Source organism: Tripterygium wilfordii, chromosome 1 (genome assembly GCF_013401445.1).
Source record: "Tripterygium wilfordii isolate XIE 37 chromosome 1, ASM1340144v1, whole genome shotgun sequence".
Taxonomy (NCBI): domain Eukaryota; kingdom Viridiplantae; phylum Streptophyta; class Magnoliopsida; order Celastrales; family Celastraceae; genus Tripterygium; species Tripterygium wilfordii.
In genome coordinates, this window is record NC_052232.1 from 9,873,341 (window position 1) to 9,888,775 (window position 15,435).

At 38.5% G+C, this 15,435-nt stretch overlaps 2 protein-coding genes across 3 annotated transcripts; one reads left to right on the forward strand and one right to left on the reverse strand.

Annotated features, from left to right (window-relative positions):
* The first annotated feature begins 525 nt into the window (after window positions 1-525).
* LOC119997413 (histone-lysine N-methyltransferase SUVR5) lies at window positions 526-13,713 on the forward strand. 2 transcript variants are annotated; one of them, XM_038844422.1, is made up of 13 exons: window positions 526-681; window positions 799-971; window positions 4,641-5,126; window positions 5,620-5,922; window positions 6,021-6,131; window positions 6,428-6,538; window positions 7,601-10,402; window positions 10,720-10,881; window positions 11,558-11,674; window positions 11,741-11,844; window positions 11,950-12,087; window positions 12,738-12,825; window positions 13,127-13,713. In XM_038844422.1, the coding sequence occupies exons 3-13, from the start codon at window positions 4,683-4,685 to the stop codon at window positions 13,232-13,234; spliced, it is 4,488 nt and encodes a 1,495-aa protein (XP_038700350.1). In that variant the 5' UTR covers window positions 526-681; window positions 799-971; window positions 4,641-4,682; the 3' UTR covers window positions 13,235-13,713. The 2 variants fall into 2 exon arrangements, with proteins under 2 accessions (XP_038700350.1, XP_038700360.1); XM_038844432.1 differs by lacking the exons at window positions 526-681; window positions 799-971; window positions 4,641-5,126 and adding an exon at window positions 5,175-5,413.
* On the reverse strand, window positions 13,655-14,520 carry LOC119997424. The gene is made up of 3 exons (XM_038844444.1): window positions 14,402-14,520; window positions 14,019-14,321; window positions 13,655-13,925 (listed from the first exon to the last, which is right to left on the reverse strand). Exons 1-3 carry the CDS (start codon window positions 14,490-14,492, stop codon window positions 13,849-13,851), a joined length of 471 nt encoding a protein of 156 aa, XP_038700372.1. The 5' UTR covers window positions 14,493-14,520; the 3' UTR covers window positions 13,655-13,848.
* Between the last annotated feature and the right edge of the window lie 915 nt (window positions 14,521-15,435).

Sequence of the window (15,435 nt, forward strand, 5' to 3'; positions counted from 1 at the left end):
GGCATGTTCTGCATTCTGGGTGAAAATTGCAAGATGCGTGTGTTGCCAAAACTAGTACAGTTGTGTAAATGAAAACTCAGAATTAACTATTACAATTTCTAACCAATATATATCAACAATATTATCGGTTTTAAGGTGTCCAGTTCTCATCGATAAATCGAATCCACATGACTTTGTCACATGAGATCATCTATCCCAATAATGCTATCGCAAAAGCACACTTAAAAAAACTTGTGACAGATGATAAGAATCTGAAATTCAATATCCATTGGAGATAAATGGAGCTAAGTTCTTTTATAATATCCACAAAATCTTTAGGAAAATGGGTTTAATTTATTAAAAATTAATTTGGAATTCGTCATCGTCCCCAACGAAACAGATTTTGCAATCAAATTCAGAAGAAAGTTCAGTACGACGTCGTTCTCTCTCTATTGGATGGACCCGACCAACACAAAGTCAGAACTGAGAAACCCACTGCAAAGCCCAAAACTTTGAATTACAGAGACGTACCCTAATCCACCAATTCACTTATCTCCATGTCTAATCGATAAATTATTATTTCCCTTTTTTAGTCCCCAGGCCTCGTTAGAGAGACACTCCTTTAGAACCAATCTCTGACTGCTACTGTTAGGGGGTGTATGCCTATTAACATACCAAAACGGCAAAACCGCAAATACCCAGGTCAGTCTTCTCTGTCACAACTCACAATTGGATATATATGTGTGTGTATATATATATATATATATATATATATATATTATATATATATTACATACAATTTTGGATCTTTTTCATTAGGCCACGGAGGAACCCATAAAACCTGGTCACGAGAGACAATAAGATATCAATCGCGCTAGAGATTTGAGAGAAGAAATTGAACAAAACCCCGCACCCCCAATATCTGTAACCAACAAGGCAGCAACCACCATGGAAAAAAGGTGATCTTGCGTGCAAAATCTCCATCTTTAAAGGTACATTACTACAGCCACTACCATGTCTATTAATGCTCTATTTCGCTTCTGGGGTTATATATGTGTATATGTATATATTGGCTTCTAGGGTGCAAAACATGACCATTGTATGTAACAATTTTTGCAGTCTATTTCTCTTTCGTGACCTAACTGCAGCTGCTGCTGCCATGGCTAGCCTGCTACCCTAAAACCAAAAAAATTGGTAAACAAAAAAAAATTAGAAGGGAAATTGAGATACCCATTTCGATTGCTAGGCTTTTTAAGGGATTTTTGGTTGTTTGATTGACCTGGTCATGCAATTGTGGGGTTCTTGATCTGGACCCACCCCTGTTAGGCCATGTTGATGATAATTGTATAAGATTTGGGTCTTTGTGGATCTGTCTAGGGTTCTTTCTAATTGTTATACCAATTACTGATAGATCGATTTTAATTGCTGGGATCTAGTTTATGACTGCAAAAGTTCGAGGCATTTAGATGGGTTTAAAGATGCAGGTTCTTAAATTTGGTTAATTGGTCTAGTTAGTTTTAAAAGATATGTCCTTTAGCTGCGCAGTTTTGTCCTGCTATTGTTGCAGAGGCAGCATGCTACAGTTTTGTTGTAAATGGTGATATTTCTTAACAAAAAAGCTACTTTATGCTTCTATAAGAAAGTCAGTGTTTTTTTTTCTTTTTTTTTTTTTTGTGGGCAAGATTTTATTAAAAAAAAGGAGGAGAAATTAAGGGGGGACTAGTCCCTACATAATTCCATACATTTCGCATTTCTAAAATATTAAAGGGACGAACGATAGTCAGTTCTTTTATGTTTTGAAATGGACAGTGTATTTGAAGCTGTTAATGTCACAAAATTTTCTGTTGTGTGTAATAAGCTGTTATTGTTTTCATAATGTAACTCGTCAGTATGGTAACTTATTAACTTGGGATGTATTGTCCGATTGTTATGGAAAATTTTGCTTGGTCATGCGGTGACTAATTTTTATGTATTTTTACACAAAGAATTATTTAGGGAAACAGTTAAAAAAGGGGAAAGTATGGGAATTTCGAGCCTGTTTGCAGACTAGTTAGTGCTCAGAATTATTGACCACCATGGACTATTAGGGTTTGCTGTTATTATTGTGTTGGGATAACTGTTGAAGTCCACTCACATTTCTGTTCAAAACATTTCTGCCTGAGTAAGAAGGGAATTATGAAATATGGTGGAAATATGTGGTTATGTTAACTCAAAAATTAATGGCATGCCGTATTACCAGCAAAATAATTATAAGTCTCATGTTAGTTGTCCATAATGTGGATTCCTCCTATCATTAACTGAATTACAGTTGCTGATATTCTTGGTCCCTTTTGCATCTATAGCAATACTAGTGCAAGGAGTTTGTGACTTTGTGGGTGTTTTTTTTTTTGAATGGAAAAAATTTATTCACGCACCAAGGGGGTGCAACCCAAACAGATTACAAGGGGGACGTATTCAGATTATCAAAACTACTCCCAGAGAAAGAAGAGCCCCAAAATCTAAGACACTCAAACCAGCTGCCTATGAATGAGTCTATGGAGGATTCCTGGTTATTGAAAATTCTGCTATTTCTCTCCAGCCAAAGCATCCACATTATAGACATTGGTATCAATTGAATGAACTTTCTATTCTTTTTGTCCCTGCCTGTAGCCATCCAAGCCATCAATTCCTTGTCAATAGTAGCACTAGGCACCCAAGAAATGCCCAACATCCTCAGAGCATTGGTCCAAATTTTGATAGACCATGGACAATGCAATAGGAGATGATTAATTGATTCCATATCCACTTTACAAAGGCAACATCTGTTCACGAGAATAAAACCTCTCCTTTGCAGATTGTCCAAAGTTAGAATTCTACCCCAGATGACCTCCCAGCAAAAGAAAACACATTTAGGGGGAGCTTTAGACTTCCAGAGCCACATCCAAGGAAAATGAAATCCCAGGTGCATCTTATCTCTTAGAAGTTCCTTGTAAAAGGAACTTACGGAGAAAAGATTGTTTTTTGATACCTTCCAACATAATCTGTCATCAATAGTAAGGGTGATTTTAGCACTATAAACACTGCTCCAGAAAATTGTGAACATATCGACCTCCCAATCTTGCGCCTCATGGATAAAGTTGATATTCCAAGAGAGTCCTCCACCATACGATTGAACTAGTTGGCTTATGGTAGCCTCTTTCATGCAAGCTAAAGCATAAAGGTTAGGGAGAGCAAACCAATCATCCCAACCTTTCCTTATTATCCTCCACATACTGCAGCCATATGGAGCATTGTTTTGCTTTGTAGTCCAGCCATTGATGTCCGTGCCATACTTGCTGACACTAACTTTCCTCCACAAGTGATCTCTATTGATGGGAAATATCCATAGCCATTTGCCCAATAGCGCCTTGTTAAAAGTGACCAAGCACTTAATTCCAAGGCCTCCAACCTCTTTAGGAAGTTTGACACACTTCCAATTCACCAAGTGAATCTTCCTATTTTCAACAGAATCCCCCCACAAAAATCTGCACATGATTGATTCTATTCTCCCTGCAATAGAGGAAGGGATGGGGAGAGTAGACATCATGTACACAGGAAGATTAGACAGTGTGCTTTTAATGAGAGTTAGCCTCCCCGCTTTTGAGAGGCAATTTCTCCTCCACCCATAGAGTTTTCTATCAAAGTTTGCAACCAGAGGGTTCCAAATGTTTCTGTCTTTATATTTAGCACCCAAGGGACTTAATTTATGATGTTAGCAAAAGCCATTGGAAGCTTGAAAATTTCTTATATTTGCCTTGTACTGAACCTCCGTTTTGCTTTTGAAACAATTTGTCTAGATTCAACAACAAGTCTATGACAAAAATCTGCCGCTTGAACTCTTCCTTAAGTGGTTGTGTGTTCTGTAGTTGTTTGCTGGAATGACAATTGTATTTCATGTTAAGAAAAACTGAAACTTAAAATCATTCTCGAAGTAGAATGTCTCTCTATTTTTATATGTTCTAATTGATCAATTTAGTTTGTTAGTCTTGTTCCCTGTGAATTTACTATGTAACTGGTATATAAGTCTAGAAACCAAGTTTGTTGTTGTATACTATTTTTTCCTTCACTGTCTAAAATTGTAAAGAAGGCAAAAAATGTAAACCTCTTCCTTAGTGTTTATTTACTCTACAAAACTAATGATTTACTCAAGTTGATATGTTTCTATTTGACTTAATTTTGCCCTGAAAATTATGGTAATCCGTAATCCTATTATTTCGTTGACCTTGACATCCCATTACTGCAGCAACCCTAAAAGACAGCATGCATCTTGTTGAGATTATCATCATCTTCTTCATCAATTAAATGAAATATATCATTTAGACATTTAATGGTTTTTGGGTTCCCTTTCGTGGAAGAATTTAAAGTTCACCCGTTGGGTGACCACTTGATCATCATGTTTTTGGTAATTCGAAAAAGGTAATTCATATGCTTGTTTTAGAAAATTGTGCTCACGCTGCAGTATAATTTAATCTATATATGGACAGTTCTTATTGATTCTGTATCTTGATCTCGTTATGTTTTGTTAATCATGTAGTGAATGTTACCCATCTTATTCTACGTAATCCTTCAGACCTCACAGATATGTTACTGGTATTCTAGCAAGTTGTTCTGACCATTCCCTTCTTTGAACTTGGTTTGGACAGGTAGATGAGTTGGTGAATAATCAATGATCATTGGCACTTTGTATGACATTACAATTTGATTTTAAAGCTATGGAAGTGCCTTCTCGTTCTGATGTTCAGTATGTTGGAGAAGCTGATTGTGCTCAGCAGTCGTTTGGTAGAATAGATGAATTGCCACTAAATGTAGACAGGCCACAGATAGAAGGACTGGGTAAGCGTCAAGAGGTCTTGGATGCACTGCCTATCCTTGAAGGGCATCAAAGTGGAACTTCATATTCTGCTTGTCAGATTGAGAGCCAAAGATTACCTTATGATTCACATGAATTCGAAGATGATGACTTAAACGAGCAGAACTATAGCTCAGAACCTTGCCTAGCTGCTGAGAACTCTCATATAATTGTGGATACTATTGAAAGTGAACTTCCAACTAACTACGGGGATGGTGAGTCGTCTCTTTCAGAGCCCAATTGGCTAGAACATGATGAATCTGTGGCAGTGTGGGTCAAGGTAATTTACTTTTTGTTCTTTTCAATTCATTGAATGCTATTTCTCTTTAGAGCCAGTTATCACAATGTTCTTGAACTTTTTGAATCATCGTTTAAGTATGGATTTTGTCCCTTCTGGAATCTCTCTGTCGTTTTCATTGGTGTGGATGAGTTGGCCAGGTGTAAGGACTTCCCGCTGGAAGACCCTGTTTCAGGTCTTTGTAGCAATAAAAAAACATGAGATTTTACCGATGTTTGAGGTAAGGGGCTGCTTCATGTGTCCCATGTTTACCTGCGAAAAGAACAGAGGTTCGTTCGTTTAAAAAATAATCTCCATGTAGTCTCTTTACCCTTCTTACCTGATGGAGTTTCTGTTCATGGCTAAGCAATATATATTAGGTCCATAAGCAATACAGATACACACACTTACTAATATTCCCTCTTGACATTTTTTTATTAAAGCTCTCTTTTGATGTATGAAGTCCTTTTGACATTTTGTGTTTCTACAAGTACAGTGGAGGGGAAAGTGGCAAGCAGGAATCAGATGTTCAAGAGCTGACTGGCCATTACCTACTTTGAAAGCAAAGCCCACTCATGATAGGAAGAAATATTTTGTCATATTTTTTCCCAACACTAGGAATTATTCTTGGGCAGATATGCAACTTGTCCGATCAATCAATGAGTTTCCGCATCCTATTGCTTATAGAACATACAAAGTTGGACTAAAAATGGTCAAAGATTTGACTGTTGCACGGCGGTTTGTAATGAAAAAGCTAGCTGTTGGCATGCTGAATATTGTTGAACAATTTCATACTGAGGTATGGCTCCCTTGATATTGTTAATTTATACTACTAATGGAAAATCCAGTTCTCCTTCTGCTTCACAGTCTTCACCTTGTTCTCTCAAACTCATACAGGCCTTCGTAGAAACAGCTCGTGATGTGGTTGTGTGGAAGGAGTTTGCCATGGAGACGTCCCGTTGTAGTGGTTACCCTGATCTTGGGAGAATGCTTCTGAAGCTTCAAAATGTAAACCCTTACTTCTGTTGACAATTTACAAGTACTGAAAATTCTTTTCATAAATTTCATCCCTTATGTAAGTAAGAATGAATTTTTAAGCTGCTGTGTGTTATGTTTCCTCGGTCCCTATCATCCAAGTGAGTTATAAGTGAACTCATTTTGAGATTACTTTGAAAACGTTTGATCCTGACTCATTGCGTAGGAACAATTTCCAGTAACTCAAAAAGAAAAGAAGAATAAAACTTTACACTACTCTCTATTTCATTTCGATTAGCAATATGTAATCTCTTCTCTTTCTTATCCAGATGATATCGAAGAGCTACATAAATTCTGACTGGTTACAACGTTCTCTTCAGTCTTGGGTACAACGGTGTCAGGGTGCACTTAGTGCTGAATCTATTGAATTACTGAAGGAGGTAAGAGCTAAATCATGGCTTCTTGTACATGTTAAGCAACCATTGTTTGGGAATTGTGTAGTTCTAGTGCATTGGATGGCCATGCATCTAGGAAGGGACATATTAACTTATGTTTTCCCTCCTGTGGGAATTTTAGTTTTTTTCTCCCTCCTTTTGCATGCATCATAAAATTACATGGAGATTTTATTCTCCTGATATGATATGTTCTCTGTAAGATATTTGTCTTTTTTTTCACAGGGGAAAAAAACCATTCAAAAGGATATCCGTCTTGTATCTTTTCTCCTGATCAGCTAAAAATCTAAGGAATATGAGTTTTGGCAGTTAGCGTTGACAATCTTTCTGAAATACTTTGAAGAAAACTTTGCCCTCTGCCCCAATCCCTCTCACTGTTCCCCTTTAACCCTACTCTAGGCTATAGCAACTGCAGACATAAGTGGAGAGAATGTTTTCTGAAATTGAAAACCCACGACTTCTGAGTTGTAGGTTGTGGTGAAGCAACTTTGTGACAAGGCCAAGGGTTTGCCCTTGAATAATTTTGTATACCTAATGTATGTCTGTAATGTTCATGATATTGCAAATGCTCGTAATGATAGAGATAGTTAAACAATAAATGTTGAAGTATCTGTCTTCTTATTCATCTGACCTGAGCTCAACATGGTCAAGAGGAGGTCTTGGGTTGAACATATTAAAATGCTAGGCTAATTCTGTATATTGTCAACTCTTTCAATCCTGATTCCCATGTCTTTCTGGCAGTCTTATGCTGTGGCTTTGGTTGAACTTTAGCTTGATTCGACCCATTCTGGAAGCAATTTTCGCCATTTAATGTGGAGTAGAGGAGTATGCCTTCTGCTTTGAGGGTTGAAATAAGAACATTTATGATTTCTCATTTCAATTCTATTTTTTCTGTCCTCTCCCAGCACTTATTGTTATTGTAGGGAGGAGCATGGTCAACGGTGCAATAAATATTCATTTATTCCATTTTCGATTGCAACTGGATCCCTGTTATGTCCTCAAGTAGTTATCCTCAAGCCTTCAGCTGATAGCATTTTGTCTGTCACTCAGGAATTATATGATTCTATTTTGTGGAATGAAGTCAAATCCCTCTGGGATGCTCCAGTTCAACCAACATTGTGGCCTGAGTGGAAAACCTGGAAGCATGAAGTTATGAAATGGTTTTCAACATCTCATCCCATATCCAGTGGTGGTGAAACAGAGCAGCGGAACAGTGATGATCTTTCCGCCATAAATCCCCAAGTTAATCGGAAAAGGCCCAAGCTTGAAGTTCGCCGCGCCGAAACACATGCATCCCTGGTGGAATCGGTTTGGCCTCCTCAACCTATGCCTCTGGAGATTGACTCCACTTTTTTTAACGACAGAGGCACTGTTAATACTGCTACACTATCATCAGAGGTTTGTGAAGAAGATGTTAAGGAAGGAGCTGCACCTATAGAGTCGCCTTGTACTGTTGCTGACAGATGGGATGAAATTGTTGTTGAACCAAGAAATCATGAGCTCGTCATTAAGAATGATGTGGAGTTGACTCCAGTAAATGAAGTTCTTGATAAGAAATTGAGCAACTCTGGGAGTAAGAATCGGCAATGTACTGCTTTTATTGAGTCTAAGGGACGCCAATGTGTGAGGTGGGCTAATGAGGGTGATGTTTACTGCTGTGTACATTTGGCCTCACGTTTCATAGGCAGCTCAGCAAAAGCAGAAGGGACTCCTGTTGTTCATACACAAATGTGTGAAGGTACCACTGTTCTCGGTACTAAGTGTAAGCACCGGTCACTACCTGGATTTTCATTCTGTAAGAAACACAGACCCCGCAATGAATCAAACAATGTCACAACTTCACCAGAGCGTGCACATAAGAGAAAGCATGAGGAGACTGTTCACAGTATGGAGACTACATACTGCAAAGATATAGTACTGACGGGAGAAGTCGAGACTCCCCTTCTAGTGGAACCACTGTCAGTCATGGGGGTTGATACCTTCCATGGAGGAAACAACTCAACTGGGAAGCTTGATTGCTCCAGTAATGGTAATAATCGTGCTGAGATACGGCACTGCATTGGCTTGAGCCCCCATGATACTGACCCTTGTCGTGAAAGTCCAAAGCGGTATGCATTGTATTGTGATAGACACCTTCCAAGCTGGCTTAAACGTGCAAGGAACGGTAAAAGTAGGATAATATCAAAAGAAGTGTTTATAGATCTTTTGAGAGATTGTGGTTCACGGGAGCGAAAATTGCAGCTACATCAAGCATGTGAGCTTTTCTACAAGCTCTTTAAAAGTATTTTGTCCCTTAGAAACCCAGTTCCTATGGAAATTCAACTTCAGTGGGCCCTTTCTGAAGCTTCTAAAGATTTTGGCATTGGGGAGTTATTCTTGAAGTTGGTTTGCAGTGAGAAAGAGAGACTCCGGAGGATATGGAGCTTCAGTGTTGATGAAGATATGCCTCTTTCTCCCTCAGTGGAAGGATCAATGCCATTACAACTGGCAGTTGATGGCAGCTACGAGAGTGAAAGTTCCATCAAATGCAAAATTTGCTCACAAGAGTTTCTTGATGACCAACAGCTTGGCTCCCATTGGATGGATAATCATAAAAAGGAAGCACAGTGGCTGTTCAGAGGTTATGCTTGTGCTATCTGCCTGGACTCTTTTACTAACAGGAAAGTTTTAGAAACCCATGTGCAGGAAAGGCACCATGTGCAATTTGTTGAACAGTGCATGCTTCTCCAATGCATTCCTTGTGGCAGTCATTTTGGAAATCCTGAGGAGTTATGGTTGCATGTCCTCTCAGTTCATCCAGTAGACTTAAGGCAGTCAAAAGATGCTCAACAACATGATCTTGCTTTAGGTGAGGATTCTCCTCAGAAAGTGGAGCTGAGCAATGCGGCTTCCATGGCAAAGAATATTACTGCGAATTTAGGCAATCTCAGAAAGTTTGTTTGTAAGTTTTGCGGCTTGAAGTTTGATTTGCTACCTGATCTTGGCCGCCACCATCAAGCTGCTCATATGGGACCAAATCTATTCAGCTCTCGCCCTCCAAAGAAGGGTGTTCGTTTTTATGCTTATAGATTAAAATCTGGGAGACTTAGCCGTCCCAGGTTTAAGAAAGGATTGGGGACAGCATCTTATAGGATCAGGAACAGGAACGGTGTTAATTTGAAGAAGCGCATCCAGGCATCCAAGTCTCTTAGCACCATAGGACTAAGTAATGATTCTAATGTCATTGAGGCAGCTAGTCTTGGTAGTCTGGCAGAATCACAATGCTCTTCGATTGCAAATAAATTAATTTCTGAGATTCAGAAAACTAAACCTCGGCCCAATAACCTTGACATCCTGGCTATTGTACGCTCTGCTTGTTGCAAAGTGAACCTAAAAGCCACTTTGGAGGGGAAATATGGTGTATTGCCAGATCGTTTATATCTCAAGGCAGCTAAGCTTTGTAGTGAGCATAATATTCGAGTGGAGTGGCATCAAGAGGATTTTATTTGTCCTAGAGGCTGTGGGACAATCAAGGACCGTGAAGAGTCGTTGCCTCTTCCAAATGCTTTTACGGGTCACCAGTCAGCAGATGAGTCCGATGATGTGAATAATGAGTGGGAAGTAGATGAGTGCCATTATGTGATTGATTTGGAGGATATTAGAGATGGGCCCTTGCAGAAGGTCACTATATTGTGTGATGATATAAGTTTTGGAAAGGAATCGATCCCAATAGCTTGTGTTGTAGATGAGGGTTCTTTGGATCGCATATTTGCCAACGGTTCTGATGGCCAAACCAGAGTCTCCTTGCCTTGGGAGAGCTTTAACTATGTTACGAAGCCATTACTTGAACACTCCCTTGGTCTTGATAGCGAGGTACCTTTGTCATTCTGGTCTTCAGTGTTGCGCTTTTTGATTTTGGATGATGAACTTACTATTCTGAACATAACATCTTTTATGTACACAGCATTATTTATCTGTATGCTCTCTGCCGTGAATTTAGCAAGGTGCCTTGCATTTTTGTCCCCACCTCATCACTCCTTTCCTTTTTCTTTATTCTCTCCCTCATGTAACCACGTTCACATTTTCTTGCAAGTATGTATAATTCACCTCCAACATATTATGACATTTACATTTTTTTTGGTTTTGTTTTCTCATTTTTCTTTTTTTTTTTTGCTCTCATATTTATGCAGAGTTTGCAATTGGGATGTGCCTGCCCACGTTTAATATGTTGTCCTGAAGCATGTGGTCATGTATATCTATTTGATAATGACTACGAGGATGCAAAGGACGTATACGGGAAACCCATGCATGGTAGATTTCCATATGATGATAAGGGTCGGATTATTTTGGAGGTAAGTCAGCAATTTCTATTATCATATCCTTAAGTTGAATGTTTTTCTCGTTAATGAGCTCTCATGGTTGTTTTTGCATAGATAAATGCGTGCACTTAACTACTTGAAGTCCTTATTTCTTCATCCTACAAGATGTCTGATACGAATCCCACATCGGGTGGGAGTGAGGGTGAAGTGCGGTTTATAAGGGGGCCGCCACCTTCAAATGGTACCAAGGGTTTTCCAAAGAAAGGAGGCCTACATTTGAAGGTGGCGGCCCCCTTATAAACCCCACCCGATGTGGGATTCGTATCAATGTCTATAGTGTGTTGTCTGTTGTTCTACTGTTGCCTGCAGAACAAAAAATTCAATTATATAGAATCTGCCAATGAAAACAGGATAAACCATCTTCTTTCGTTGATGTTATATACTCTATTGATACTCTTAATAAAGTTTTACCACCTTTAAAGGCTTAACTTTTTTTTTTTAGAAGATTAAAGGCTTAACTCTTTACAGATGAGATTACTTGATACGTTAATGTTGCATAACAATTTGAACATCTGTGTGCTAACTCTGTGGGAAGTGGATAGGGAATTTCTGCATATGTATGATGTCATGCATGCTGCACCAGATAGCTTGCTCCCTCCTCCCTCTCTCTCAAACATGCAACTTACCATCGTCTTGTAATTTCACGCAGGAGGGTTACCTTGTTTATGAGTGCAATCAAATGTGCCGGTGCAACAGAACCTGCCCAAACAGGATACTCCAGAATGGAGTAAGAGTGAAGTTGGAAGTCTTCAAAACAGAAAATAAGGTAGTTCTTTCAATCTATCATTGACCCTCATGTGCCTATATTGACTTTGTTGTTGTTGGCATACAGGGTTGGGCTGTCAGAGCAGGTGAACCCATCCTGCGTGGCACATTTGTATGTGAGTACATTGGGGAGGTTGTCGATGAGCGGGAGGCAAAGCAGAGGCGTAATAGGTTTTAAACTTTGACAGAAGCTGTTCCCCCCCTCCCCCAACAGTTTTAATATTTTCCTGAATGCACATACTTTCAGTGCGCTATGTTTGAATCTCCTTTTTTCAGGTATGGCAAAGAAGGGTGCAGCTATATGTATATCATGGATGCTCATAGCAATGATATGAGCAGATTGATTGAAGGACAAGACCATTATATTATTGATGCCACTAAGTATGGGAATGTTTCGCGGTTCGTCAATCACAGGTGAGGGAGGGGTTTCTAGATGTTTTTCCTTGAATTATACTCTTGAACATTCGTGTTTGAAATTTTATTTACACTCCTGTTCTTTGATGGCCGCTATGTCTAGATATGCATATAAACAGAAGAAATAATTAGGTTGTGGGCTTTGCAGGGTTGATCTTATTGTCATCTGTAGTTTCATATTGGAATCACTAGCAAAAGTAATATCAATTTTTAAAACTTATTTAGAGTCTAGAAATTGACAGTCACATAGGTCGTTAAAGAAACTTAATTCATATCGCATGGGACTTCACCAGATCATGATAGGCACATGCAACCAAAAGCATGTGAGCTCTATCACCTTTACTGCTCCCATTAGTGGCTTGTGTGTTGGAAGTGTGTTCTGAAAGAAAGAGACTGATTTATGTGCCTCGCCTGCTACTCAAGATTGGAAGATTTAACAATTACAGCTTTGTCTTGTATATTTATCTTGAATGTCTTAATGATGCAAAGAAAATTGTTCTGTGATTTCATTTAACATCTTACCATAAACAACTATAATGGAACATCTTTTGGGAGGGTGCAGTTAAGCTTTGCTGATTTTTTTTTTCTTACCTTGTTTTTAAGGGCATGTTGAATCATGCTTTACATTTTACATCTGTCTATGGTCGCAGCTGCTCACCAAACCTGGTGAATTATCAAGTTCTTGTGGACAGCATGGAATGTCAGCGTGCTCACCTTGGTCTGTATGCGAGTCGAGATGTAAGTCTTCCGTGTTGCTTTTCGCTAGTTCAACTTGCATTGTACTTTATATGATTCGAAGGTGCCAAAAGACTGAAAGTTTTGTTCACAATTATAGAAAAAAGTAAACAGTCCGTTCATGGTGAGAGAGTAGCAATTTCAAACCATCAAATCTAATGAGAATATTTTTCTGTTTTCTTTACAAATAGGATCTTTTCAACTACATAATAATAAACCGGTACTTGGTTGAATTCATCTTTGTGGTTTTTCGCTGGCATCCTTACAGGGCTCTACATTTGTTATTTTATCATTTTATGAGCAGATAGCATTTGGGGAAGAGCTAACTTATGATTACCGGTATGAGCTGCATCCTGGAGAGGGCCATCCTTGTTATTGCGGCGCTTCCAAGTGCCGTGGCCGCCTTCGCTAAAATTTTTGATCAATTCTCTGCCCTTGTGTTCTATGCAGCCTGCAGAAACTAGTAGCCCGTGCTATCTATAAACAAATTGGAAGCACGAATTCGGTACTATTTTCTTCAAGTAACAGCTGATCACAAAAGAGGAAGTGCACTGAGATAAACACCCAGCATCATGCCAACAACCTTCGCTAATTCACCAATGGCCCCTCTGAACATCCAGATCATCTTATTTATCTGTACATTATCTTCGAAGGAAAGAGGTCGGAACTCTTTTTCGGTTTTCCCTTTTCTTTAGCCCTCTGAGGTTAGTGAGAACTAGGTAGTGTTTATTTTTCAAAAAAGATTGTTTCTTTCTCGTAGTCTTGTCATTGAGAATGAGTGCTCAAATAATTTTATTTGATGGTCCCATTTGTGTTCAGTTTGTCCTGTGTTAACTCTAAAATTTGGAACTTTTCCAGTCAAAAGATGGAAACCAATAGATATTGTTGTTACATTGATTATTTTGAAGCTTTTTGAGTAACAGTTACAATTACTTCTGCTAACAAGAATGAAAACTGACAAAACTCAGGCATTTGCGATCTCCCACATTTGCAAGTAGTTAGCATAGTCAACTTCACCTATCCGAATCACTTCATCTCTCCCTTATGAACAACAAAGAAGGCGAAAGGGAGTCCGTAACTGATCCCAACCAATATTGTCATTCCTGCAAATCACAATATGGTAGTTTATCTCAGTATATATTGGTAGTATGATCCTACTGACTAGTGTATAGATTGAAATGGGTCTGGTGTCTCACCATGTTCAATGTATCTTGGCCGCAACTTAGCCTCTGATGAAGATGCCTCTAAATGCAAAATCATTGAAGTGACAACCAACCCACTTCCAATTTTCTCTCTAACAACTCTTTCACTCAAATCTAATGACCAGAAACCAGCTGCTCCACTTACAAAACCTTCTATGACCACCTTCACAAACAAGAATAGCCCAAGCCACAGAGCCAATTTGGCAATTTGTCTGATAGTTGAATTGAATAAGAAAACCCAGTTGACCAGATTAACAAAAAAAGCACAAGCATAGAGAGGAAGCCAAAAGTACCAATCTAATACAAGAAAGGGAAGTTAGTTTCCAGTAGTTATTGGATTAGTGAATGAAAGAATCAAAAGATGAAGATTATAGTACCTGGGTCATTGAACTGGACAGATGCAGAGTAAGCAAAGAGTGAAGCCATTAGCAGAGAACAGAAAGCAAAGAGTTTTGTGGGTGTTGACATTTTCTTCTGTTCACATCCACATGGTACTTGCAATAATAGGCAAAACAGAGTCAACTCTCTAGGGTGGATGCGTCTTTGCATTTGAAGATATTGTCCGCTCTAGTGTATCTCTACGGATATTCCTACTCTCCATTTACGAATTTTATTATTGGGAAATATAATAATTCTCCTGAAAACGCAAAATAAATGAAGAACTAATTTATTATAGGAAAATATGATAGGACAATTCCGGTGAATGTGATGGTTCATCAACACTCCTCTTGAGCCTTCCAACAATGATGGGCTGCTTTCAAGACAACGTAATTGCAAGGTCATTGATGATTGACCAAACATGGTCATTGGTATATAGATTTGAATTAGATTTGAATCACTTTATTAATATAAGAAGAGCACAAGAAGCCAGGAATCCCAGCTATTAATTACCATCATAAAATCACACAAGACTAGATCATAGATCATGCCTTAGTAGGCCAAGTTTCCAGCTAAGCCTTACTCTGCCTTTGTTCTCTTTTCGTGCCATTGATGATGGAAAAGAACGTGCTTTTCTTCATATGGTGTAATCATTTTTGTAAGTTGTCCAACATTTTCTCTCTTATTTTAAGGAAGAGAGTATAAATAAAGAGCCAAGTCAAAAAGGACTTTCAAGTCTATCCCATATTTATATTAGGTCTACCCAAATTTCCTTTTTCAAAAGAGTTTTGACATGTTCAAGGTGATAATGTGATGTTAGATAAGTTTGAAACAATATACATAAAAATATATTATGGTTTTTTAATCGAGAACGACATAATATAAGTTTATCGACATTTGATATGGCTTTAAACCCATATTTCCAAACCCATAAAGACGGAAATTTCTCATTTGATGACAATATGAGTTGATGTTCCTTCTTTAACTAAACAAACTATGTTGATGTTGGTGTTTCTTAGCTAATAACAACAAA

Excerpts from the sequence above, each read along its gene's own strand:
- LOC119997413 (XM_038844422.1), top strand. The coding sequence starts at position 4,683 with ATGACATTACAATTTGATTTTAAAGCTATGGAAGTGCCTTCTCGTTCT. Across the intron at positions 6,539-7,600 it reads CTATTGAATTACTGAAGGAG|GAATTATATGATTCTATTTT; the intron begins GTAAGAGCTAAA and ends TCTGTCACTCAG. Across the intron at positions 12,826-13,126 it reads GTCTGTATGCGAGTCGAGAT|ATAGCATTTGGGGAAGAGCT; the intron begins GTAAGTCTTCCG and ends TTTTATGAGCAG.
- LOC119997424 (XM_038844444.1), bottom strand. The coding sequence starts at position 14,492 with ATGTCAACACCCACAAAACTCTTTGCTTTCTGTTCTCTGCTAATGGCT. Across the intron at positions 14,322-14,401 it reads TGTCCAGTTCAATGACCCAG|ATTGGTACTTTTGGCTTCCT; the intron begins GTACTATAATCT and ends TTCTTGTATTAG. Across the intron at positions 13,926-14,018 it reads GCCAAGATACATTGAACATG|GAATGACAATATTGGTTGGG; the intron begins GTGAGACACCAG and ends TGTGATTTGCAG.